Below are 27,985 nucleotides of genomic sequence, written 5' to 3' on the forward strand. Positions count from 1 at the left end.
GGATCAGCAACAAATCAGTAAGAGTGGACATCAACCCAGGCTTAGGGGCCAAGCAAGAGCCAAGGCCCCACAGCCAAGAAGTCTCTTCTCAGCTCGATGGGAAGCCACTGCAAGATAACAAGCAGAGGAACCACAGACACGATTGACACCTGGAATGGAATGAACTGGCTGCTATGTGGGAAACATAAGACAGGGGAGTAAGAATGAAGGCAATCAGGATACTGAACAAATGAAAACTTATACAGGTAAATATTTTGATAAGAACAATAAACAATAAGAACCAGCTTTTTGACTACAATGTACAAACAACAAGCCTACACTCAGGCCACTTGAATTTTAGTTGCAGAGATAAGTCACACCTTACCAAGTAAATATAGAATAAAAGTTTAAATAGTAACAAGGGCCTTGAAAGAAAATAAAACAGGGAAATGGCTGAGAATGAAAATGTTTTAGACAAGATGGTTGGAAAAGCCACACAAATAAGGTGATATCTGAGCAGAAACCTGAGTGAAGACTTTGGGAAGACCTGGAGACAAGAGGTTCAGGCAGGAGGTCTGGTGCAATCCCAGCATGAGGGTGCTAAGTGCGTGGGAGGAGCAGCGCAAAGGCTGGGGACGGTGACGTGAATGCACTAAGACAGAAACTGGTAGGATTACAGGAAATGAAGTCAGATCCTTGGATCCGCTAACCTACCATGAGGTTAGAGGATCATGTTATCTATGTCACCTTTCCATGTTATTCTAAATGGGGAACCACTGGAGAGATTTGTGGAGGGGACTCGGTGAAGGCATCATGACGACACTGGAGTGGCCCTGACTCAGACAGGGGACTCAGGGAATGCCTCTAGAGGAGGGATATTTAGGCTGAGGGAGGAAGGATGACTAAGACGACAGGGCTCACACACGGGGCAGGTGGGCATTCCAGGAAGAGCAAACAGTCAGTGCCAAGTAATCTGTTGTAATGTGTCCTCATGCATTTTCATTATTTTTCAGTGTCAGGATTTAGAAAAGCTAAAACTCTGGCTGTGAGACTCAGTACAGACTCTTTATTCTTTAAGTGGAAGATGGATATATTCATTTGTGTGCTTATTCAACAGACATGTTGAGGGCAAACAACACAGCAGGCATGATGCCAGGAGCCCTGAAAGACAAAGTGGTGAACATGACTTGGGTCCTGTCCTCCACGAAATACAGCAAATTCACCGTGTACTGGAGCCAAGCATTTGAAGGCGTGCATGCCAAACAATGCATGTACTGATTTTCAGCTCTACTGCATAATCACTGTATTTATGCATCTTTGGAAGGAGATGACTAAGAGGGTGGCCCATGGGGAAGAAATACAATAATTTGATGTAATAGCTTTCCAGGGATTAATCAGACATTTTTCAATTAATAGAGGTAACTTTTATTTCTACAGGCAAGATTCCACAAATGAGATTTGAAATTATTATTAAAAAGTTCTGAATAGACATTTAATGACTCTGACTTAATGTCCCAACCTCAGGCATGTGGAGAACCCTAGAATGTATAGCACTCACAGGAAAAGCACTTCTCTAGAGAACCAAATCTCGATGGGGCATGATGTTTTTCATGTTTCAACTGCTTTTAATCTACGCATCTTGGAAGTTTATACAGCATGATGACATCAGGGTCAGAATAACCTTTCGGTGCAAACTAAAAAGGTCTTCTGTCATCACCACTCTGCTAAGGCTGGGAAGGAAACACAGGCAATCCCGCATACCTAATGTTCTATGTCATGGGAAGTTCTCCACTACAGTGCCAGAAAATGGATCTGCAGAAAGCTGAGAAAAAATGGACATCAAATCAAAGATATCTTGATCCAAAATCAAGAGTCTATTTATCTTGAAAAAAGCAACCGTCAATACGCATTAACCAAGAAACTAAATGTCAAACACATATCAAAGTAGAATACAGAGTTTGAATGGTGAACCATCTAGTCCTGTGCTGACCATTATTGAACCACTGGACTACGAGCTTTGACATGTTGTTGTTCAGTCGCTCAGTTGTGTCTGACTCTTTTGTGACCCCCCAGACTGCAGCACGCCAGGCTTCCCTATCCTTCATCGTCTCCTGGAGCTTGCTCAATCTCATGTCCATTGAGTCAGTGATGCCATCCAGCCATCTGGTCCTCTGTTGTCCCCTTCTCCTTTTGCCTTCAATCTTTCCCAGTATCAGGGTCTTTTATAATGAGTCAGCTCTCCACATCAGGTGGCCAAAGTATTAGGCTTCAGCTTCAGCATCAGTCCTTCCAATGAATATTCAAGATTGATTTCCTTTAGGATTGACTGGTTTGATCTCTTTGTAGTCCAAAGGACTCTTGAGAGTCTTCTCCAACACCACAGTTCAAAGCATCAGTTCTTTGGTGCTCAGCCTTCTTTATTGTCCAACTCTAACATCCATATATGACTACTGGAAAAACCCCCATAGTTTTGACTCTATGGACCTTTGTCAGCAAAGTAATGTCTCTGCTTTTCAATATGCTGTCTAGGTTGGTCATAGCTTTTCTTCCAAGGAGCAAGCGTCTTTAAATTTCATGGCTGCAGTCCCCATCTGCAGTGATTTGGGAGCCCAAGAAAATAGTCTCTCACTGTTTCCATTGTTTCCCCATCTATTTGCCATGAACTGATGGGACTGGATGCCATGATTTTAGGTTTTTGAATGTTGAGTTTCAAGCCAACTTTTTCACTCTCCTCTTTCAGCTTCCTCAAGTGGCTCTTTAGTTCCTCTTCACTTTCTTCCATAAGGGTGGTATCATGTGCATATCTGAGGTTATTGATATTTCTCCTGGCAATCTTCATTCCAGCTTATGCTTCATCCAGCCTGGCATTTTGCATGATGTACACTGCATATAAGTTAAACAAGCAGGGTGACAGTATATAGCCTTGACATACCCCTTTCTCAATTTGGAATCAGCCCATTATTCTATGTCTGGTTCTATCTGTTGCTTCTTAACCTGCATACACGTTTCTCAGGAGACAGGTAAAGTGGTCTGGTATCCCCATGTATTTAAGAATTTTCCACAGTTTGTTGTGATCCACACATTCAAAGGCTTTAGTGTAGTCAATGAAGCAGAAGCTGTTTTTCTGGAATTCTCTTGCTTTTTCTATGATCCAACAGATGTTGGCAATTTGACATGTGGCTAGTCCAAAAGGAGGGGCTTCCCAGTTGGCTAAGTGGTAGAGAGTCTACCTGCCAATGCAGGAGACACAAGAGACATGGGTTTGATCCCTAGGTTGGGAAGATTCCCTGGAGGAGGGCATGGCAACTCACTTCAGTATTCTTGCCTGGAGAATGAATACCCATGGACAGAAGAGCCTGGTGGGCTACAGTCCATGGGGTCACAAACAGTTGGACACAACTGAGTGACTGAGCCCACAACTAAGCACTGTCCAAAAGGATATGTTCAGTATGTATAAAACATATACCAAATTTCAAAACTTAGTATAAGGAAAAAAGTAAAATTTTCCAATGATTTTTAATATTGGTTAAAATTTAGGATATACCAGATTAAATAAAATATCATTAAAATCAATTTTACCTTTCCTTTTTACTTTTTTAATATGACTATTTAAAAAAAATGACTACTAGAAAATTCAAATTACACATGTGACTTGCATCTTATTTTTATTGGACATTGCTGATTTAGCATGCCTGCCATAGGTATCAGAATACTCACATAAGAAAATGGATTTATAGCTTCTCTGATGATCCATATGCTTAGATATCATGAGAATAGGGCCTCACAGTCAGTAGACATACACAGGACTTTTTGAGTTCAAATTACTTCTTATCTAAGCAGGTTGGGAATCTGTACTGGTTTACACTGTTCCTGTCAGAGTAATTTCACAGTCCAAGCTGGAAGACTTCACAGCTCTCTGTTCTCTGTCCTTTAAGCATTGCAGACCTGTGACCCTACTCACTTGTCCTTACCTCATCAGTTAGCCAGATTTCCAAAAGCATTTAGCTGTGAAGGCCTCTGGGAAGCTCTCTTCAGAGTATATGTACCTTGTGCTATTAAGATTGTGAGTCTCAGAGGGTAGGGGCCCAAACGTGGTTCTGTTATCTAACCCTACTACGTTGAGAATTGCATAGGTCTCTGTAAGAAAGTAAATGCATTTGATATGAAACTAGAACACTTTCTAACACCATACACAAAAATAAACTCAAAATGGATTAAAGATCTCAACATAAGACCAGAAACTATAAAACTCCTAGAGGAGAACATAGGCAAAACACTCTCCGACATACATCACAGCAGGATCCTCTATGACCCACCTCCCAGAATATTGGAAATAAAAGCAAAAATAAACAAATGGGATCTAATTAAACGTAAAAGCTTCTAAACAACAAAGGAAACTATTAGCAAGGTGAAAAGGCAGCCTTCAGAATGGGAGAAAATAATAGCAAATGAAGCAACTGACAAACAACTAATCTCAAAAATATACAAGCAACTCCTACAGCTCAACTCCAGAAAAATAAATGACCCAATCAAAAAATGGGCCAAAGAACTAAATAGACATTTCTCCAAAAAAGACATACAGATGGCTAACAAACACATGAAAAGATGCTCAACATCACTCATTATCAGAGAAATGCAAATCAAAACCACTATGAGGTACCATTTCACACCAGTCAGAATGGCTGTGATCCAAAAGTCTACAAGCAATAAATGCTGGAGAGGGTGTGGAGAAAAGGGAACTCTCTTACACTGTTGGGGGGAATGCAAACTAGTACAGCCACTATGGAGAACAGTGTGGAGATTCCTTAAAAAACTGGAAATAGAACTGTCTTATGATCCAGCAATCCCACTGCTGGGCATACATACTGAGGAAACCAGAATTGAAAGAGACACATGTACCCCAATGTTCATCGCAGCACTGTTTATAATAGCCAGGACATGGAAGCAACCTAGATGCCCATCAGCAGTTGAATGGATAAGAAAGCTGTGGTACATATACACAATGGAGTATTACTCAGCCATTAAAAAAGAATACATTTGAATCAGTTCTAATGAGATGGATGAAACTGGAACCTATTATACTGAGTGAAGTAAGCCAGAAAGAAAAACACCAATACAGTATACTAATGCATATATATGGAATTTAGAAAGATGGTAACAATAACCCTGTGTACGAAACAGCAAAAGAGACACTGATGTATAGATCAGTCTTATGGACTTTGTGGGAGAGGGAGAGGGTGGGGAGATTTAGGAGAACGGCATTGAAACATGTATAATATCATGTATGAAACGAGTCATCAGTCCAGGTTCGATGCACGATACTGGATGCTTGGGGCTGGTACACTGAGACGACCCAGAGGGAGGGTATGGGGAGGGAGGAGGGAGGAGGGTTCAGGATGGGGAACACAGGTATACCTGTGGCGGATTCATTTTGATATTTGGCAAAACTAATACAATATTGTAAAGTTTAAAAATAAAATAAAATTTAAAATAAATAAATAAATAAATGCATTTGATAAACTTGTTGGTTATATGAGTAGAGCTGATGGTCTGGGGAAAGGAGTTTTTCTTTCTCCCCTTTGTATTACAGCAGTTTTATCACATTAGCCATTGGCTATCAGCTGTGCTCCATGATTCATTTGTTCAAATATTCCAGTGTCATGAGCTGCCTGGAACAGAGCTGGGTGCTGGGGATATGGGTGGGGAAGGGTGGGGGCAAGGGGTGGGAATAAGGCAGGCAGAGTCTTGTCCTTACTGGGGAGGACAAACCAAAGCACACGTACACCACACAATTACACTAAGTGTGGCATGTGTCACCAGGGAGAAGCAGTGGGGATCACAAAAGGGTCATTGGCCTGGGAAGCTAATGTAGTCAGATGTCCAGGAAGACTTCTAAATGACCCTCCTGCTAAACCTGAGGGGCCTGTTTGCCTGGCAAGGCAGAGGAGAAAGGGGAGGTTGATTATATAGGGAGGGCCCTTTAAGCTTTGTTTAAAAAAAAAAAAAAAGGTAAAGCACACAAAACAGTTGGACCTTACAGAGTAGGCAAACGAAAACAAACTCCTAAAGGCAGAGAAAAGCCATCGAAGGCTTTTGTGCAAGACAACGACATGAGCAGATCTGCCTTTTAAAATATCACTCTGGAGGTGGTCAAGAGCAGATGGAGGGCCTACACAGAGCACAGCTACAGATGCACAAGAAGTAACCCACTCTCTTCGGTCATCGTGTCAGCAGGAACTAAGTTTCAAGTCTGTAACAGATGTGTGTGCCCATAACCACAAGATCTGGAAGCCAGAATGCATTCTGGAGTATGAATCTAATACAAGATACTCTCAAAATACCCTTAAAAAGCATTCATTTCCACAGATGGGCCTGTGCAGGTAAACCTGTTACTTTGCATAAGCCCTCTCTCCTGACCCCAACCTAATCGTTCTTATTCAAGACCAGAAGCCAGTGATCCACATGAGATCCAGTGACCCAATTTCTGGGGTCACAGAGAGGCTGAGTGCTCAAAGCATTCATTCAACAGCACAAGTTTGGGAATGTTCTGCTCTTCTGTGCCCAAGCACTGGGGACCTGTGGTGGTGGCTGCATTCTTGTGTCCTCTTTGCAAGGACACTGGGTCTGAACAAGTGTACTAGATCAGCCCCCTTGTCCAGGAGCTCCAGCTAAGGTCTGCTCTCAGGGCAAGAAATTAGTGGAGGAAGTAAGTCATACCTCTTATAAGCCAATTAAACACATTAAATTCTATAGAATGGGCATATGGAATTTTGTTTTGTTCTGGACCCTTTTAGGTGACACTTGTATCAACTTGTGATTGCCTGGTGATGACCTTAATTGTCTTCCTTGGTGTCAGATGTTCATTCTATTTTTAAGTAGCCATAAAAGCAATATGTTGGTAGATAATAAGCACATTCAAGATTCTGTTAAAAATAAGTCATTTCTAAAAATTCAAATCTCCCCCAATCACCTCTTCCTGTTATCTTTTTTATTAAAATAAAAATAAGCCTCAACCCCACAGTGTGTTCCCTTTCTGGACTTCTGTTATCCACTTTGAAACTAAAAGACCCTCTGCATCTAGACAAAGAACTCATTCTTCTCAGAAGCAAGACTGCGCAATGGGAAGTTCCTGGGCTCAGGGAGCAGTCAGACCTGGGTTCCAGCCCTGGTTACATCCCTTCTTGGGTGTGTGACTTTGGTAAAGTTTCTTAAGTTCTCTGGCCCTTGTTTTTTCCTGAAGAACGTTTGGCTAGCCTACTAAATCAGTTTTCTAGGCCTGTCATAACAAACTGCCACAAGCTGTGTGGCTTAAAATGACAGAAATTTACTTTCTCACACTTCAAAAAGCTTGAAATCAAGGTGTGAGTATGGCTGGTTCTTTCTGAGGCTCTCTGGGAGACCCCTTCCTCACCACTGCCAACTCTGGTGGCTCCTGACATCACTCGATAATCTTGACCTCTGTCTTCATAGGGCCTTCGGTCTTGTGTCTCTCTGTTTTTTTTTCTTCTTCTTCTTATAAGGACACTAGTTGTTGGATTTAGGGCTCACTATAACTCAAGAATGAGTTCATCTCAAGATAATTAACTGATTCTATCTCAAAATATGCTATTTTCAAATAAAGTCACATTTGGAGATTCTGGGTTACCTTGGATTTTGAGGAACATCCTATTCAATACAGCACACCTCCCTACACCGAATTCCACTATACCCAGGAAAACAGACTAAGGATCTGTGTTTATGGATTTTTTAGCCTCTTTCCTACATTTGAATCATTCAACTGTGTTTGCTTTTTATATCAGAAAATTACAGAGAAGACAATGTATATAACTAGCAACATATTGAAAATGCACTAATGCTGAATAAATACTATATTTTCCCTCCTCTTGCTTATATTTAATCTTAATACAACAACAGTAAGATCAAGTAATCTTAGCACCATTTATGTGTAAATCCTGGGAAATGAGAGGACACTTTGAGGTCCTATTCAAAGATAAAGACAAAAAACACCCTGCCCTAAACAATGACTTCTTTGGTAAGACAGGGCAAGCAATTCTCATTTCAGAACTGACCTACATCACAGCTGTTTAAATACTAAGGAACATGTGACATCTAAGAGAGTCCCTGCAACTCTGTGAATACAGAGGGCATGACAAAGACTCCAGGTAAAAATGAGAAACTTCATTTTTGTTATTCATTACCTAATTTGCCAACCATTTGGTCCATTATCTGTTAAATGCCATAGTGTTTTATTTACTTCTATATTTTCATGGCTTTTCATTTACTTCTGTATTTTTCTTTCTCAAATAATCTCAGCTCTGATATAGTTTAAAAACCATTGAGAATGTTATTCCCATAATTTGTTCATCTTCAAAACACTGAAAGCTGAGTGAAAGCTGCAGGCAGCAGCAAGAGGTGGTAGAAAGCCCGTCAGCACTGACTGTACTGGTCCACCGCTTCTAATTTCAGGTGTTTCCTTTGCTTTTCTCTCACCCACTAGTACTCAGTATCCAGACACTGGGGCTGACAGTGCCTGGGCCACCTCCCTGAGCACCATCAAAAATATAGAAATTTCAACGTGAAGCTCCCAAAGAAACGAGTTTCAAGGTAAACAGTTTTCCCAATATTCATACACTTCATTTAAATATATTCAACCTTGCTTCAAGTTTCTATACTCCACAGTTAGGAACTGCTTTACAGGAAGAGTGGTGAGGAGGTCTATCACATAAAGCTGCTTTGCTCTGCTACACTGTGTGCTCTGGGAGATCACCCCTTGTCTGCCTGGATCTTGTTTTCAAGGTACAGCTCCAATATCTCTATTATAATTCCCTTCTCTTAAGGTTAGCAAGAACAAATGCTGACTGACAAAGTGCTTGGAGAAAAATCAGGGCAAAGAACAGCCCTCCACAGACTTCAGTGGTGTGTATGAACAAAAACCCTCTGTATTTTAAAAAAGCTGTTCAATTTTCCTACTTTTTCCAACCATTGGTACCTTACTATGTTTATCTAAAAATTCTCCCTAAAATTCTTCCTTACAATCCCTTTCACATGAAAGTTCAGTTATTACCAGCTTGAAGCTACCCTGACATCATGTGCCACCCACACTGTCCACACAACATTGTTAATTACACTCTACTCAGATAAATTATCACAGAAGCTTCCAGTTACTTCAGTGTGAGCCTTAAAAAGTCCTCCCTCCCCAGTCAAAATGTTCCACCTGAAGACACTGGACCTCCAGAAGGGAGAACCAAGCATGCAGAAGTGCACCAAACTTTGCATGTGTACCAAAGAGTAACTAGAAGGTCCCTGGAGGGATGCCATGAATGTAGAAAATGACCCCTTACCTGGATTGGGTTGAAGGTACTCAATTGTTTTCGTCATTATTTCCATCACAGCCCTGCTGGTGACATCCACTTTCTGAAATGACAAAACAAATTTCTAAATCAAACAAATTATTAGCTTTAGAAACAAAGTTTTTGCTTGAGCATATACACAACCACTGATGGTTCAACAGAGCAATGATGAGTCCTGCAGTGGAAGGTGAGGGGCTCACAGAGCTGTCAGAAAAAGCCAGATCACTGGCTTTGCATTCAGCTTGTTCCTTTAAGATTTGGAAAGCCCATTTAGCCAGAGAGGAAGCTAGAAAACATGTTTCAAAATTGCTTCATTATCTCCTGGTAAAATAAGGCTAATACAGCCACCTTTCACTGTACATTGTCTGAGGTGGTCACTGAGAATGGTTCACTATTCACTTGGTGCAGGAAACCCCACAGAATCTTGCTCATCCAGAGGTTCAAATCTTTAAGAACACTGGTGAAGCTGGCCAGGCCATGGAGGGTATGCATATCCAAACAGCCACCAAGTCTCTGAAGGATGTCATTTTACAGAAGCAATGCATTCCATTCCATCATTACAGTGCTGGAGTTGGCTGATGTGCCCAGGCCAAAGAGTGGGGCTGGACACGGGCCATCACCCAAAATACAGTGATTTTTTTGCCTCACCTTCCTAAGAATTCAGGGAACAATGTCCCTCCCTGTTAAGGGTTTTGAGGTAGAGTCCCTGGCACTGAGCACATCCCAGGTGAAGAGAATCAAAGATAGGGCCTGGACTTTCAGAGCTAATGGATGGATTAATCCCTACACGACAACTCCCTGCCATACTGAGATGATCCCTACTGGAAAAGAGCAAATTGCTCCTCAACCTGAAGAGGAGGTAACACAGAAGGAAAAGATGGCCCAGAAGAAACTGAAGAACGAAAAACACATGACTCAGGAATAAATTCAGCATAAAATAAACATAAATTAAAAAAAAATACAGTCAATAGTAGTCTCTTATGATCCTTTGTATTTCTGTTGTCTGTTATGATTTCTCCATTTTCATTTCTAATTTTGTTGATTTGACTCTTCTCCTTTTTTTTTTTTCTCTTGATGAGTCTGGCTAATGGTTTGTCTATTTTATTTATCTTCTCAAAGAACCAGCTTTTAGTTTTGTTGATTTTTACTGTAGTCTTTTTGTTTCATTTTCACTTATTTCTGCTCTGATTTTTATTTCTTTCCTTCTACTAACTTTGGGGTTTTTCATTTCTTTTTTTTCTAGTTGCTTTAGGTGTAAAGTTAGGTAATTTATTTGATTTTTCTCTTGTTTCTTGAGGTAAGCTTGTATTGCTATGAATCTTCTTCTTAGCACTGCTTTTACTGAATCCCATAGGTTTTGGACTGTCATGTTTTCATTTTCATTTGTTTCTATGTGTATTTTTATTTCCTTTTTGACTATATGATAATAAAATGGACAACTTGGAAGAAATGGACAAATTCTTACAAAAGTATAACCTTCCAAAACTGAACCAGGAACAAATAGAAAATCTTAACAGACCCAACACAAGCAGAGAAATTGAAACTGTAATAGAAAATCTTCCAACAAGAAAAAGCCCAGGACCAGATGGCTTCACAGGTGAATTCTACCAAAAATTTAGAGAAGAGCTAACACTTATCTTACTCAAACTCTTCTAGAAAATTGCAGAGGAAGGTAAACTGCCAAACTCATTCTATGAGGCCACTATCACCCTAATACCAAAACCAGACAAAGATGCCACAAAAAAAGAAAACTACAGGCCAATGTCACTGATGAACATAGATGCAAAAATCCTCAACAAAATTCTAGCAAACGGAATCCAACAACATATTAAAAAACTCATACATCATGACCAAGTGGGCTTTATCCCAGGGATGCAAGGATTCTTCACTCTTCATAAATCAATCAATTTAATAACACACTGAAAGATAAAAACCATATGATTATTTCAATAGATGCAGAGAAAGCCTTTGACAAAATTCAACACCCATGTATGATAAAAACTCTCCAGAAAGCAGGCATAGAAAGAACATACCTCAACATAACAAAAGCCATATATGATAAACCCACAACAAACATTATCCTCAATGGTGAAAAATTGAAAGCATTTCCCCTAAAGTCAGGAACAAGACAAGGGTGCCCACTCTCACCACTACTATTCAACATAGTTTTGGAAGTTTTAGCCACAGCAATCAGAGAAGAAAAAGAAATGAAAGGAATCTAGATTGGAAAAGAGGAAGTAAAACTTTCACTGATTACAGATGACATGTTCCTCTACATAGAAAACCCTAAAGACTCCACCAGAAAATTACTAGAGCTAATCAATGAATATAGCAAAGTTGAAGGATATAAAATTAATACACAGAAATCCCTTGCATTCCTATACACTAACAATGAGAAAACAGAAAGAGAAATTAAGGAAACAATCCCATTCACCACTGCAATGAAAAGAATAAAATCCTTAGGAATAAATCTACCTAAAGAAACAAGACCTATATATAGAAAACTATAAAACACTGATGAAAGAAATCAAAGAGAACACAAATAGATGAAGAAATATACCATGTTCATGGATCAGAAGAATCAATATAGTGAAAATGAGTATATTACCCAAAGCAATCTATAGATTTAATGCAATCCCTATCAAACTACCAATGGTATTTTTCACAGAACTAGAACAAATAATTTCACAATTTGTATGGAAACACAAAAAACCTCAAATAGCCAAAGCAATCTTGAGAAGGAAGAATGAAAATGGAGGAATCAATCTGTCTTACTTCAGACTATACTACAAAGCTACAGTCATAAAGACAGTATGGTACTGGCACAGTGACATAAATAATAGATCAATGGAACAAGAAATAAAGCCCAGAGATAAATCCATGCACCTATGGACACCTTATCTTTGACAAAGGAGGCAAAAATATACAATGGAGAAAAGACAATCTCTTTAACAAGCAGTGCTGGGGAAACTTGTCAACCACTTGACAAGTATGAAGAATGAAACTAGAACACTTTCTAACACCATAAACAAAAGTGAAGAAGAACTAAAGAAGCTCTTGATGAACGTGTAAGAGGAGAGTGAAAAAGTTGGTTTAAAACTCAACATTCAGAAAACTAAGATCATGGCAAATAGATGGGGAAACAATGGAAATGGTGACAGACTTTACTTTTTTGGGCTCCAAAATCACTGCAGATGGTGACTGCAGCCATGAAATTAAAAGACGCTTGCTCCTTGGAAGAAAGGCTATTACCAACCTAGACAACATATTAAAAATCAGAGACATTACTTTGCCAACAAAGGTCTGTCTAGTCAAAGCTATGGCTTTCCCAGTAGTCATGTATGGAAGTTAGAGTTGGACTATAAAGAAAGTTGAGCGCTGAAGACTTAATGCTTTTGAACTGTGGTGTTGCAGAAGACTCTTGAGAGTCCCTTGGATGGCACGGAGATCCAACCAGTCAATCCTAAAGGTAATCAGTCCTGAATATTCATTGGAAGGACTGACACACTGAAGCTGAACCTCCAATCCTTTGGCCACCTGATGCAAAGAACTGACTCATTTGAAAAGACCCTGATGCTGGGAAAGAGTGAAGGTGGGAGGAGAAGGGGATGGCAGAGGATAAGATGGTTGGATGGCACCACTAGCTTGATGGACATGAATTTGAGTAAGCTCCGGGAGTTGGTGATGGACAGGGAAGCCTGGCATGCTGCGGTCCATGGGGTCACAAAGAGTTGGACATGACTGAGCAACTGAACTGAACACAAAAATTAACTCAAAATGGAATAAATATCTACATGTAAGACCAGAAACTATAAAACTTCTAGAGGAAAACATAGAACACTCTCTGACATAAATCACAGCAAAACCCTCTATGACCCACCTCCCAGAGTGATGAAAATTAAAGCAGAAATAAACAAATGGGACCTAATTAAACTTAAAAGCTTTTGCACAGTGAAGTAAACCACAAGCAGGTGAAAAGACAGCCTTCAGAATGGGAGAAAATAATAGCAAATGAAGCAACTGATAATGAATCTCAAAAATATACAAGCAGCTCATGCAGCTCAATACCAGAAAAATAAAAGACCCAATCAAAATATGGGCCAAAGAACTAAACAGACATTTCTCCAAAGAAGACATACAGATGGCTAACAAACACATGAAAAGATGCTCAACATCACTCATTATCAGAGAAATGCAAATCAAAACCACAATGAGGTACCATCTCACGCTGGTCAGAATGGCTGCTATCAAAATGTCTACAAACAATAAATGCTGGAGAGGGTGTAGAGAAAAGGGAGTCCTCTTACACTGTTGGTGGGAATGCAAACTAGTACAACCACTATGGAGAACAGTGTGCTGCTGCTAAGTCACTTCAGTCGTGTCCGACTCTGTGTGACCCCATAGACAGCAGCCACCAGGCTCCCCCGTCCGTGGGATTCTCTAGGCAAGAACACTGGAGAACAGTGTGGAGATTCCTTAAAAAGTTGGAAATAGAACTGCCATACAACCCAGCAATCCCACTGCTGGGCATACACACTGAGAAAACCAGAATTGAAAGAGACACATGTACTCCAGTGTTCATCGCAGCACTGTTTACAATAGCTAGGACATGGAAGCAACCTAGATGTGCATCAGCAGACGAATGGATAAGAAAGCTGTGGTACATATACTCAATGGAACATTACTCAGCTATTGAAAAGAATACATTTGAGTCAGTTCTAATGAGGTGGATAAAACTGGAGCCTACTATACAGAGTGAAGTAAGTCAGAAAGAAAAACACCAATACTGTGTATTAACTCATATATATGGAATTTAGAAAGATGGTAATGATGACCCTATATGCAAGACAGCAAAAGAAACACAGATATAAAGAACAGACTTTTGGATTCTGTGGGAGAAGGCAAGGGTGGGATGATTTGAAAGAATAGCATTGCATGCATATTACCATATGTGAAATAGATGACCAGTCCAAATTCAAGGCACAAAACACAGCACTCAAAGCCAGTGCACTGGGAAAATCCAGAGGGACTGGATGGGGAGGGAAGTGGGAAGGATTTTCGGGACAGAGGGACACATGGCTGATTCATGTCAATGTATAACAAAAACCACCACAATATTGTAATTAGCCTCTAATTAAATTAATTTTAAAAATAAAAAATGAAAAAAAAAAAAGGTTGAATTATGAATCCTACTTTTTCCCAGAGGCATTCACTGGATGTCAACAGAGGGCCAGGCATGGTGGTAGGTTTCACTGCTCTAAGAAAGAAAAATGAAACATAGACTTTTTGTTCAAGTAAGAGAAGGAAAGTTTTAATTTAACTTCCAAGAACATTGCAAGTTCTTAAACTCTTAATTGTAAATAAAAATCTTGGTCCTACAGTCCATCCTTGGGAAATTCTGAACGGTCGGTATTTGTACTCAGCAGGTCACCATGCCCTCTCTCTGTTGCATCCTTTTCCCCACATGGAGAGCTGGTGCAGGGAGGCCCTCTCTACACTCCTCCATGAAATTCTCTTCTTATCAACTCGCATGGTTCAGTCTACAGGGTAAATGACTACTGAAAATGAGTGCATCCTCCTATCCAAGGTAAGCACATAGAATACATTAAGTATGAATGAAAGGAATTGATTTTTTGATGGTAGAATACCAGGTATCAATTAAGTTCATGAGAACTTCATTGTTTTGTGTTGAAGGGCTCTGTCCTCAAATCAAAATTTTTCCATAACTTACTATATCTATTAAGTCAACCTTTCATGGGTAGGGTAAAGCCTCCTTCTCTTTTATAATCAGAAACCAAACCATAACCAGAAGATTTTATTTTTCAGCTTTGTTTTTCAATATTCAATCATTTCCACTTCAGTGGTAGTCAGATTACTGAGTTTTAAAGAGTTTGTAACTACTGTGATTAATAGAGGAAAACAATTTTTTCTTATGCTGTCATCATGGCCTCAAATTACCATAAAAAACTCCTATTTTAGAGATGCCTGTCCATGTGTATATATGTACCACATCCTTTTGGCTAACTTGAGTTTTTAACACATCTTAGATTTTAGTATGTGGCTAAGTAGTATTTTATTCTGCAGTAAGTCCTCTGGAATTGTACAGTGCAAGACTTGTATGGCTGTACACAGAGGTCTTGGAAGTATTACCAACCAACAACTATGCACTCGATGTCATGAAAATGAAGTCAAAGGGTAAGGGCAGGAAAAAAAAAAAAAAAAAACAGGCTGAAAGTCTAGGCTACCTGTGTGACAGGATGAAAACACATGTTTTCTGCTGGCTCTATGGCAGAGCTTAAGGCATCTGATGGCAAATGTATTCAAATGATCTGTGTGGTTATGATGGGAATGAAAAGAGTTCCAAAGGTTAAGGTTTCTAAGGGAGAGTGCCAGAAGGACTGAATTGGCCAACTGTTTTCCTGAAAGTGAAAGCATAGGCACATATTCCTCTGATCTTTTTACTTCAGTCTTTTCAATACGAAGATTTTAGCAACTCTCAATACATTAGGAGGTTCCTCCTCCTCCACTATCCAGCCTTGTAATTTACAATTGTGGGTAGGGAGAGAAAGAACTCCCTCAACCCTCTTACTCACTATCACATTTTCCTTCTTCATGCTGCAACAAGGGTTGGAAAACTATGGCCAGCAGGCCAAATCTGGGCTGTTATCTGTCAATTTTTTTTTTTTAATAGTTGGAACAATTCAAAAGAAGACTATTTTGCTGCATATAATAACTATGTGAAATTCAAATTTGAGTGTCCTTGAGTAAATTTTATTGGAATGCAGCCATGCTCTTTCATTTAAGCACCATCAGTGGTTGCTTTTCCTCTTCAGCAGCAGAGGTGAGGAGCCACAAAAGAGACCACAAATGCCCTCTGGCTCAAAGCCCAATGTATGTACAGAAAATGTTTGCTGCTCCTGTGCTGAGGTTCTATTGTACTTTCACAAAGGCATGCCATGCTGAATCTATGGATGCCCATCATTCCACTAGCTGCCTCAGTCTTCAGAGACAAGATACAAGAGAACTGAAAAGCACCAGATTGACTAGATGGGGCCTTTGTTTTGAGGCACCTGAACATGACCTGCCCCCATTGGAAAAGGAACAGTCAGCATTTCCTGAACACAAATGGCTGCATAGGTGAAAAATGCAGCATTTTTTGTGGACTAACAAAAGGACTGAAAGATATGACTTCATACCATCAGACAACATTATACCAGATTATACAGCATTATACCAGATGATGTCACAGGGGACACAGTAGCAGAATTTAAGGACAAAAAAAATGGACACCTTAAAATGGAACACAGTTTGTGGGTCTAGTGAGCAATAGATGAATTGTGGGTGTAGTGATATACAGATGAATCAGGCATCCACTTGGACATGGGGTAAGTTACAGTGTTTACACAAAAGAAATGTTAAAATATTATATGAAACATGAAAGTATTTCAAATTCTTAATTTTTCTGTCACTGAAGTTAAGAAAATGTACCTATTAAGAATGTACACACACCCACTTAAAGTACTAAGGACCTGAAGGAGAACACATAACTAAACAAGCCACAGAAACCTGATGAAAACAGCATCCTGGGAAAGTTTGTCTGGCAGTGAGATGCAGGCTGGTCCATTAAGGGGGTGTCTTAATAGTTCCCTCCTGACTTGGAAGAATTAGTGTACCTTCTCCAGACTGCTGTGCTTTACAGCAGTTACCTTATGTATTCGGAAAGCCTGATTAATAAACTGTGTGCTGACAAAAATAAATAAATAAACAACACATTAGGCCAGGATTACCTCAATGTATTTTTTTTGGTTTTGCTAACCTTCTTAGGCATTTACCTTTAATGAACATTGGCTTGGGAATATATGAAAAACACTTAATTGAGAAGAAGCTGTTTCAGGATAAGCAGAAAAATATCTTTAAAGCTCATCGTGTTTGGGGGTCCCATCCATCCTATAATTCCATACCAGGGAATGAGTGTCTCAGTACAGTAATCCACACCTTCTCCTTTAACACCACCATGAAGACATTCACATATATGACAGGTACGCTCAGTTCAGTTCAGTTGTTCAGTCACGTCCAACTCTTCATGACCCCATGAATCGCAGCACACCAGGCCTCCCTGTCCATCACCAACTCCCGGAGTTCACTCAGACTCAGGTCCATCGAGTCAGTGATACCATCCAGCCATCTCATCCTCTGTCGTCCCCTTCTCCTCCTGCCCCCAATCCCTCCCAGCATCAGGTATGCTCAGGGATGTGTAAAACCCTGAGCATGCTTGCTGGGACTCTACTCTTTTCCCTTGAGATCTATCACTGGAATCCAAGTAAGAAGGACATTATTAAAAATGACACTATTGGTGGTGGTTTAGTCACTAAGTCATGACTAACTCTTGTACCCCATGGACTGTAGCCCACCAAACTCCTCTGTCCATGGGATTTCCCAGGCAAGAATACTGGTGTGGGTTACCATTTCCTTCTCCAGAGATCTTCCCGACCCAGGGATCAAACCTGCATCTCCTGCATTGCAGGCAGTCTCCTGTATTGCAGGCAGATCCTTTAACAACTGAGCCACCAAGGAGCCCCAAATGACACTATTAGTAACAAATTACTTGCCACACCACTCAAAGGAGATGGCAACTAGTGTGCTTCATACGGAATACGGGAACTGTGGGTTTAGCCTCTGTTTAAACATGGGCAGTGATGGAGAATTCAGTAATTCCCAAGGCTCTTTTTTATTTAAAAAGTTCTGACAGCAGTAAGTTCTTTCTTCTGTTAAGCCTGAATCTGTTTTCCTATAGCTTCTACTCATCAATGCTAGTCTATAACGTGGGGTTTAATAGAAGGATCTAGCCCCTCTCTACCCAATAACTAATTATATATGGAGATAATGGCCATGGACCTTCTCCTATAGAGCATCTCCACAGCATGCTCTGCAAACAATACACTCTCTCACTCTTATAAGGAATGACAATTGCTCCATTCTTTCCCAAATCTGCTTGTCTTCAAACTTGAGGCTACCCTTATATGTATGGCTGAGTGAATCTCTTTGCTGTTGACCTAAGTGAAAGTGAAGTCGCTCAGTCGTGTCCGACCCTCAGCGACCCCATGGACTGCAGCCTACCAGGCTCCTCTGTCCATGGGATTCTCCAGGCAAGAGTACTGGAGTGGGGTGCAACTGACCTAAAACTATCACAATATTGTTAATTGGCTATACTCCAATATAAGGGCTTCACCAGTGGCTCAGCAGTAAAGACTCTCCTGAGATGCAGAAGATGCCATGGGTTCAATCCCTTGGTCGGGAAGATCCCCTGGAGGAGGGCATAGCAACTCACTCCAGTATTCTTGCTTTGGAGAATCCCATGGACAGAGGAGCTGGCAGGCTATAGTCCATAGGGCTGCACAGAATCAGACATGACTAAAGTGACTGAGCATGCACTCCAATATAAAATAAAAAGTTAAAAAAAAACTTGAGGCTGCCCCTTCAGATAAATTCCATTGTCATTAAAATGGTCTATAGCAATGCTTTCAACTTGAGGACTCCTGGTTTTGATAGCTTTATCTTAGCCCCCAAGATGGTAGCTACACTTTGTCTTTGGATCCCAGACAAGCCCCCAAGATGATAGTGATAAGATATCCTGATACCTTGTCTTGGGATCTCAGATGAGCCCCCAAGATGATAGTTTTAGCTTAACCCCAAGATGATAGACATACTTTGTCTTGGGATCCCGAATGAGCCCCCAAGATGACAGTGATAGCTATACCTTGTCCTAGGATCCTGGATGAGCCCCAAAGATGATGGCTTATGGTGAATGGTGCTGCCAGATTGGTGGTCTCCAAGGCAGATTTAACTCCAGGACCAAAGACAGTCTCAGTCACTCAGAGCTTTGTGTAGATTTTTATTTAAAGTGAAAGTGATAGAAAAAGCTTCTGACATAGACATCAGAAGGGGGTAGGAGAGTACCTGCCTTGCTAGTTTAAGCAGAACATTATATACTTTTCTGCTAGTTGCTAAGAACAGAAAAAATACCTCAAGGATGTGAAAATTTTGCCCATACCCTTTCCCATAACATACATCCTGGGATGACATCGGCACAAGATTAGCCAGAAGGAACAGGTTATTCCAGAGCTCAAGGCTGTGGAAGTTCTACCCAGACCTTCTCCCATAACATACATTCTGAGCTCAAAAAAAGCATGTCCTTGAGCAAGAGATACTGCTGGCTAAGAGACCTATGTGTCTAAAGCAAAATAATGTGAAAAAGAAACAATGTTCACCTCCTTCTGAAAGGGACCTTAGGCTTGGACTCCTTATCAACCTGCCTAAGTTAATTCTCTTAGTTTCAACAGCAGGGATTTCCTATGATACTTTTCAGGCTGAAAAAGGAGACACTGTATTCCTTGGTTTGGACTTTTACATAACTCATGTACACAGAAACAAGAGAAAATTTCAGAATTGAGCTCAAGTGCCCTCTCCTCTAGAAACATTCCACTGGATCTACCCAGTCTGAGTTAGGTCTTCCGTGAAAATACTTTCTAAAACACTAAGCATCATGTCTTGTAAGACACTCAGCTCTGTGCCTATTTCTTCTATCAAAACTGAAAGCTCCTTGAAGGCAGGAACTGCACCTTAATCATCTTTGTATTCCTGGTGTCCGGCAGCATGCCTGTCACATAGAAGCATTTATAGATATTTCATGTGAATTAATGAACATAATCACACACACACAGAATCACTGCATCAACTGATGTAAATCTGTGAGGAAACCAGAGGTCCCTTAAATTCCAGTATTCCCTGTTGTTAGGGGAAGCACATTGACTGAAACCACTCACCTTGGCCAGGCACTACAGTAACAATTTGCATGCATTATTTTACACGACAGGAGGTCCTCTGTAAGGAACACAGATCTAACAAGCCACCACCAACCAGAAGAATTTGGGAAAGATCAAAAGGTGGTCCTATCACCTCCCAGAATCCTTCTCACTGGCATCCATCTTGGCTGAGCAATGCATGAACTGCCAGGAAGGACCCTGAGTCAGAATGACTGGCAAAAGATAATCTGAAAGCTAAACTCATCACCATAAAACCTGAGATTGCAAGCCATATGGCAGAGAAGTTCTCCTGGGTTCCCTAACTCTACTTCTCTCTGCCCAGCTGCCCCTTCCCAATAAAGTCTCTTGCTTTGTCAGCTTGTGTGTCTCCTCAGACAGTTCATTTCCGAGTGTTAGACAAGAGCCCACTCTTGGGCCTTGGAAGGCATTCTCCTTCCTGCAACACTCTTGCCAAAAAATCTGAAGCTTTTCAAATAAAAAAATCCACACAGTGGATTTTTGAGGAATCCACACAATGTTTGAGGAAGCTTGTAAGCAGCAGATACTATTGAAAACTCACAAAGAAACAATTTCACGTGAGGCAACTACGAAGAGGACAGAAATGGTGATAGCAGGGTTCCTGCAGAGACAGTACAGTGGAAGGATTCCACCCAGTCAGCTCCTCGAGGGGAAGGCTACACGGGCTAAGAGGTACACAGGTAATTTTACTGCATCTCAGCAGGAGAGTGGTCAGGGTGGCTTTATAAAAAAATTGTATTTATTTATTTTAATTGGAGGCTAATTATAATATTGTAGTGGTTTTTGCCATACATTGACATGAATCTGCCATGAGTGTACATGTGTTCTCCATCCTGAACCCGCCTCCCACCTCCCTCCCCATCCTATGCCTCAGGGTCATCCCAGGGCACCAGCCCTGAGACCCTGTCTCATGCATCAAACCTGGACTGGCGATCTGTTTCACATATGATAATACACATGTTTCAATGCTATTCTCTCAAATCATCCTGCCCTTATCTTCTCCCACAGAGTCCAAAAGGCTGTTCTATACATCTGTGTGTCTTTTGTGTCTTGCATATAGGGTCATCGTTACCATCTTTCTAAATTCTATATATATACGTTAGTATATGTATCGGTGTTTTTCTAACTTACTTCACTCTGTATAATAGGCTCCAGTTTTATCCACCTCATTAGAACTGATTCAAATGCATTCTTTTTAATGGCTGAGTAATATTCCATTGTGTATATGTACCACAGCTTTCTCATCCATTCGTCTGCTGATGGACATCTAGGTTGCTTCCATGTCCTGGCTATTGTAAACAGTGCTGCGATGAACATTGGGGTACACATGTCTCTTTCAATTCTGGTTTCCTCTGTGTGTATGCCCAGCAGTGGGGTTGCTGGGAAACTAGGAATACCAGTTCTCTTTCCAGTAGTCTTGCTTGATGCAAACCTCTAATCTATCTCATTTTGTTGTCTAATTGCACCCCTGAGAACACAGCTGAACAAAGGTTCTCTATTCTAAATGCTTGATGATCAGAAAACCAACCATGGAGAGGTGATTCTTCTGCAGGCTTGGGAACACTGAGTAAAAATCTGTCTGTGAGTAATAAACACATTAACAGAAGGCACAGTTTGGGAGTCTAAATTTAAACCAGGTGTTTTCTGATTACCACATAAGTCTCTACCTTTAATGTGAATTTTAACATGAGTGGAGAGTGCAAAACTTGGCACAGAACCACAGATAAGACAAAGGATAAGTGGAATAAAGTGGAATTAAATAATTTCCACATCTCACTGAAATCTAAATCTCTCAATTTACCTAGGTATAAGTCCAAATACAAAACCACAGGTGTGTTCTTCAATCAACAAAACTTCATTACAGAAATATTTAGATTTTGAAATAAAAACTTCAGAAACTCATTATTTTCTAGGAAATAGGAGAAATCGGTGTTATCTGGTGGCTCAAACAGTAAAGAATCTGCCTGCTATGCAGGAGATCTGGGTTCAATCCCTGGGTTAGGAAGATCCCCTGGAGAAGCAAATGGCAACCCACTCCAATATCCTTGCCTGGAAAATTCCATGGACAGAGGAGCCTGGTGAGTTACAGTCCATGGGGTTGCAAAGAGTTGGTCACAACTGAGCGACTAACTTTCCTTTTTCAGACTTAGAGGGACATCTGTGGGTCTTTGTCTGAAGCAGAATATTTATAAGATGTTCTTTTACTCCTATTACTTTGCAAGATTGGTATGGATTCAAAGCCCTAATTAGTCATTCAGTTATAAAGTCTATTCTCCAAATTTCTTCTTTTTAGTCTCATTTTTAAGAAACAGAAAGTTAGTCTCAGCTTTGGCAGTGGGCTACTGGGCTTATTGCCTATGTCCTGGCAGAGGCTGAAAGCAGGACTCCAATTCTGATTCCTTAGTCCTAAATTCCTAAATATAATACCAGCCTAACCTGTCACTAATGACAGGGCTCTGATCGAGTGGCATATTATATATTCCCTCCAGGGTAGGGGAGGAGGGGAGGGAGAGGATAAGGGGGATGAAGGAAGACTGGGTGTAGACAAGATTGGTGCAAATCAACAGACCCATGGGGCTGCTCATAAAGATGGGGATGGAACTCCAATACAAACGGGGAAGGAGGAGTCAAAGCCAAGTTATTCTGAGCAGGTGTGTCAGATTCTAGAGCCCCAGATGCTGTAAAAGAAGGATGGGTAGAATTCTGTTTCAAAAACTATGAACAGCAGTGGCCTAGCTTTGGCTGAAGGTTAGGTGGTATTTCAAACCATCCAGAGATGAGAAATAGAGACCAATGCAGACTTCAGTCCAATGGAAGCAAGTGGCTGTCAGGCATTCAGTGTAAAAGGCTGGCTTCCCAGACTTCAGGTCAGGGCTCAGGACTCTCATATTAAATCTCCTATCAGTGAGGATCCTTATTCTATCAGTGAGCTCAGTTCAGTTCAGTCACTCAGTCATGTCCAACTCTGCGTTGGACATGAATCACAGCACACCAGGTCTTCCTGTCCATCAACAACTCCCAGAGTTCACCCAAACTCATGTCCCTCGAGTTGGTGATGCCATCCAGCCATCTCATCCTCTGTCACCCCCTTCTCCTCCTGCCCCTAATCCCTCCCAGCATCAGGGTCTTTTCCAATGAGTCAACTCTTTGCATCAGGTGGCCCAAGTATTGGAGTTTCAGCTTAAGCATCAGTCCTTCTAATGAACACCCAGGACTGATCTCCTTTAGGATGGACTGGTTGGATCTCCTTGCAGTCCAAGGGACTCTCAAGAGTCTTCTCCAACACCACAGCTCAAAAGCATCAATTATTTGGCACTCAGCCTTCTTCACAGTCCAACTCTTACATCCATATATGACCACTGGAAAAACCATAGCCTTGACTAGACGGAACTTTGTTGGCAAAATAGTATCTCTGCTTTTCAATATGCTATCTAGGTTGGTCACAACTTTGCTTCCAAGGAGTAAGCATCTTTTAATTTCATGGCTGCAGTCACCATCTGCAGTGATTTTGGAGCCCCCCAAAAATAAAGTCTGACACTGTTTCTACTGTTTCCCCATCTATTTCCCATGAAGTGATGGGACCAGATGCCATAATCTTAGTTTTCTGAATGTTGAGCTTTAAGCCAACTTTTTCACTCTCCTCTTTCACTTTCATCAAGAGGCTTTTGAGTTCCTCTTCACTTTCTGCCATAAGGGTGGTGTCATCTGCATATCTGGGGTTATTGATATTTCTCCCAGCAATCTTGATTTCAGCGTGTGCTTCCTCCAGTCCAGCATTTCTCATGATGTACTCTGCATATAAGTTAAATAAGCAGGGTGACAATATACAGCCTTGACATACTCCTTTTCCTATTTGGAACCAGTCTGTTGTTCCATGTCCAGTTCTAATCGTTGCTTCCTGACCTGCATACAAGTTTCTCAAGAGGCAAGTCAGGTGGTCTGGTATTCCCATCTCTTTCAGAAGTTTCCACAGTTGATTGTGATCCACACAGTCAAAGGCTTTGGCATAGTCAATAAAGCAGAAATAGATGTTTTTCTGGAACTCTCTTGCTTTTTCCATGATCCAGCAAATGCTGGCAATTTGGTCTCTGGTTCCTCTGCCCTTTCTAAAACCAGCTTGAACATCTGGAAGTTTGTGGTTCACATATTGCTGAAGCCTGGCTTGGAGAATTTTGAGCATTACTTTACTAGCGTGTGAAATGAGTGCAACTGGGCGGTAGTTTGAGCATTCTTTGGGATTGCCTTTCTTTGGGATTGGAATGAAAACTGACCTTTTCCAGTCTGTGGCCACTGCTGAGTATTCCAAATTTGCTGGCAGACTGAGTGCACCACTTCCACAGCATCATCTTTCAGGATTTGAAATAGTTCAACTGGAATTCCATCACCTCCACTAACTTTGTTCATAGTAATGCTTCCTAAGGCCCACTTGACTTCACATTCTAAGATGTCTGGCTCTAGGTGAGTGATCACACCATCGTGATTATCTGGGTCGTGAAGATCTTTTTTGTATAGTTTTTCTGTGTATTCTTGCCACCTCTTCTTAATACCTTCTGCTTCTGTTAGGTCCATACCATTTCTGTCCTTTATCGAGCCCATCTTTGCATGAAATGTTCCCTTGGTATCTCTAATTTTCTTGAAGAGATCTCTAGTCTTTCCCATTCTGTTGTTTTCCTCTATTTCTTTGCATTGATCACGGAGGAAGGCTTATCTCTCCTTGCTATTCTTTGGAACTCTGCATTCAGATGCTTATATCTTTCCTTTTCTCCTTTGCTTTTCACTTCTCTTCTTTTCACAGCTATTTGTAAGGCCTCCTCAGACAGCCATTTTGCTTTTTTGCATTTCTTTTCCACGGGGATGGTCTTGATTCCTGTCTCCTATACAATGTCACGAACCTCCGTCCATAGTTCATCAGGCGCTCTGTCTATCAGATCTCTGTCTATCAGTGAGGTCCACCTCAAAAACTTGGCCAGAAATACCAGCTATTTGGCTGCTTTATCTAAACACTGAATAGTCTATTTCACAAGATTCCAGTCTCTGGGCCACTCATCTTTTCTTCAGGAACTCCAATGTGTCTGGTCCTCTCTTGCTGTTTCCTTTACTAGAAACACATTGGGCTTTGCTTACTCTTGCTTGTTCTTTATATTCTTAAATATCAGGAAAGTCTTCCCTGACCACCCTATGTGGGTGAGTTTCCTCCATTCCAAGCTTCTCTAGTGCCATGTTTCATTACCCTTGCCACACTGGACAGTAATTGTCTAAAGTGTGTTTTCCCCACTAGATTATGAATTTAATTCAGTCAGGAACCTTATCTATCCTGTTTACTAATGTATCCCACAAGCCTGCCTCAAAGGAGGTACAAAACAAAAATTTGCTTTGTTCATCAGTGAACTCTTCAGAACAAAAACTGAAAAAGACAGGGCAGAAAGCATCTAGGAATTTTCTGCTTGATCCTTCATGCAGACAGCAAAAATATTAATAGCAAAACTGAGGTGGCCCACTAGAACTGAGATAGACTAAGTAAAAAATGTGGTTTCTGGGTATCACGGGCTTTTGACATTCTCCCTGTTCAAGTACACGGTTTGGATTCCCAGATCCTTTACTCAATCACAATTTAACATCTAAAATAATTAATTGCATGATGTAATATCCATTCTCCATCGTAAGCCTATGTATCTCTTTCAATGAACCGTCTCAAAATGAAAGAAAAGCAAAAGGGAAAACATGGCATCTGTCACAAGAAAAATGAAAACATGTATTTTGTTCACCACCTCCACTCTCACTTGTTGAGAATCTGCTCTTTTAAGAAAGAATGTTATATGATTTATATTATTTTTCATCCTTAATAAATCTCTGAAGAATGAACGTGTATTCTCCTTTTACATTTATGAGAATACAGAGGCCCAGAGCAATACCCAGACTTGTGTAACAAGCACTGTAGGTGGAACTCAGGCCAAGAGCAGACAGGCTCACAACTACATTCACTGCACCCGCTGACTCGTGCTGGCACAGTCCCCTCAGGGAAGTTCTCAAAAGCTAGAGAGTGACTGCAACTCTCCCCAAAACATCTGATACATCATTCCCCACCTTCTCTTCTTTTCGTACCAGCCCAGTCCAATTCAAACACCAGCTCCATATTGTCCCTATTTGGAAAAGTGATGATAAAATCCATTATGACATTTCACCTTCATGGAGGCTTTGTTCTCAGGATAGTGAAAAAAGAAAAAAAAAAAAAAAAGGCAATTTACATCTTCTGTTTTACAATATACATTACAAAGAGAGTACTTTTAGGAGTAACTTTTGCATTCTCAGGTGCCCGTGGAGAACAGCTTCCCCTTTCCTTTCTCGCTTCTCCTCTTAGTATGCTGGGAGATTTTATGTCAAGGGAATCTAAGTGATGAAGACTCACCCTCTCCATCTCTTTGAAGTCATCATCTAGCTTGGTTCCTTCAGCTCCTCCAACCTTCTCACTCACTTTCTGTAGAAAATAACCAAAAAAAAAAAAAAAAGAGGAATTATTACAAATAAATTTTCTTTTAAAAATATGTGTCACGAGTTGTAAGTGCTTTGACAAATATCACCTAATATAACATCACAACTATTCTCTGACATGGGTAGGCCATTCCATTTTCACAGGAGGCAACTGTGTATCAGAGGATACAGATAATTTACCAAAATCCACGCACCTGGTAGATACTGAAGCAGGAATTCAAAGCTGTGTCTTCTGATTTCAACTCTAGTGCTCTTTCTATTATATACATCATCATACAACTGTCAAAGCACTAACATTTTCCTTTTGAAAATTCCAAGGGACAACAGCATCATACAATAATCATTTCCCTCTGATAATGGATCTAAAATGCTACCTAGGTAGAAAATTACTGCATCTTCAACCTATTTTTCAATGGGCTGTTGAACAGATAATCACAAGCATCTATCAAACTGGTATGAAAAATACCAGCCTAACTGATCTTCAGATAAAGGGACTTAAATAGTTATCTTATAAATCTCCCTGTAGTTGTCCATGTCCTTATATACATAAGATAAATTGTGTGTAAAGATGTTGAGGGTATTTCTTTGCTACCCAGTCAATTCCCATTATCATACGTTCTATGTTCATCAGTTTACATATGCAAATGTACATTTTCTACTTGTAGAATTCACGCTCATTAAAAAATTAGATATTCTATTCTGTTTTGAAATAAAGATCAAATTAAGTCAAATAAAAATTACAAAGGAATCACAAGAAAAATATTTCACTTTCATTAAAAACAGGAAATATTAAATGCTAATGACACCAGAATGTCATTCCTCTTAAAATAACTGTAAAGATAGTTAGATGCTTTTTACTAAGATGTCACTGTGCTACATAAAGTTACCACATACACATATTAAAGTATAAGTTTTCATTTCCTTTAATAGCCACTGTGTTGAGGGTCTTTGCAGAATATCCCCACCATGGTCAGACCTGCAGCAACCTTAGTAACAACTGGGTCATCCAAGTAAGCTTGGTTTACCTCCTTCTAAAAGGGCTCTGGGGTACATGGCTCACTTTCTTGCCTTGGAAGCTCTGATATCCCCTTATTGGGGGCTGAGGTATAGTGCTTACATTCCCCTTCTTTAACTCCTGTGTTCTGCCACCAGGAAGAGCTTTAGAAGAGATCACTCTTGGGAAAATCAAGAGCCTAAATTCTTTCACCACTCTGGCCCAGATTTCACCTCAGCAGCAGTAACAGAAGGAATATGCTGTGATGAAAGATCATGGCATGGACTGCCATGGCACACCGTGTTGTTATGCAAATTAAATGGTATAAAATA

At 40.5% G+C, this 27,985-nt stretch overlaps 1 protein-coding gene across 2 annotated transcripts in view; it reads right to left on the reverse strand.

Annotated features, from left to right (window-relative positions):
• Nucleotides 1-27,985, reverse strand: part of SH3GL2 (SH3 domain containing GRB2 like 2, endophilin A1) — a 225,890-nt gene that overhangs the window by 32,693 nt on the left and 165,212 nt on the right. For both annotated transcript variants that reach the window (XM_070794497.1, XM_070794498.1), the window contains exons 2-3: nucleotides 26,577-26,645; nucleotides 9,321-9,393 (exon numbers count right to left, since the gene is read on the reverse strand). In XM_070794497.1, the coding sequence (XP_070650598.1) occupies nucleotides 9,321-9,393; nucleotides 26,577-26,645 (142 nt within the window). The remainder of the gene's footprint in view (nucleotides 1-9,320; nucleotides 9,394-26,576; nucleotides 26,646-27,985) is intronic.

Source organism: Bos indicus, chromosome 8 (assembly GCF_029378745.1).
Source record: "Bos indicus isolate NIAB-ARS_2022 breed Sahiwal x Tharparkar chromosome 8, NIAB-ARS_B.indTharparkar_mat_pri_1.0, whole genome shotgun sequence".
NCBI classification, from domain to species: Eukaryota; Metazoa; Chordata; class Mammalia; order Artiodactyla; family Bovidae; genus Bos; species Bos indicus.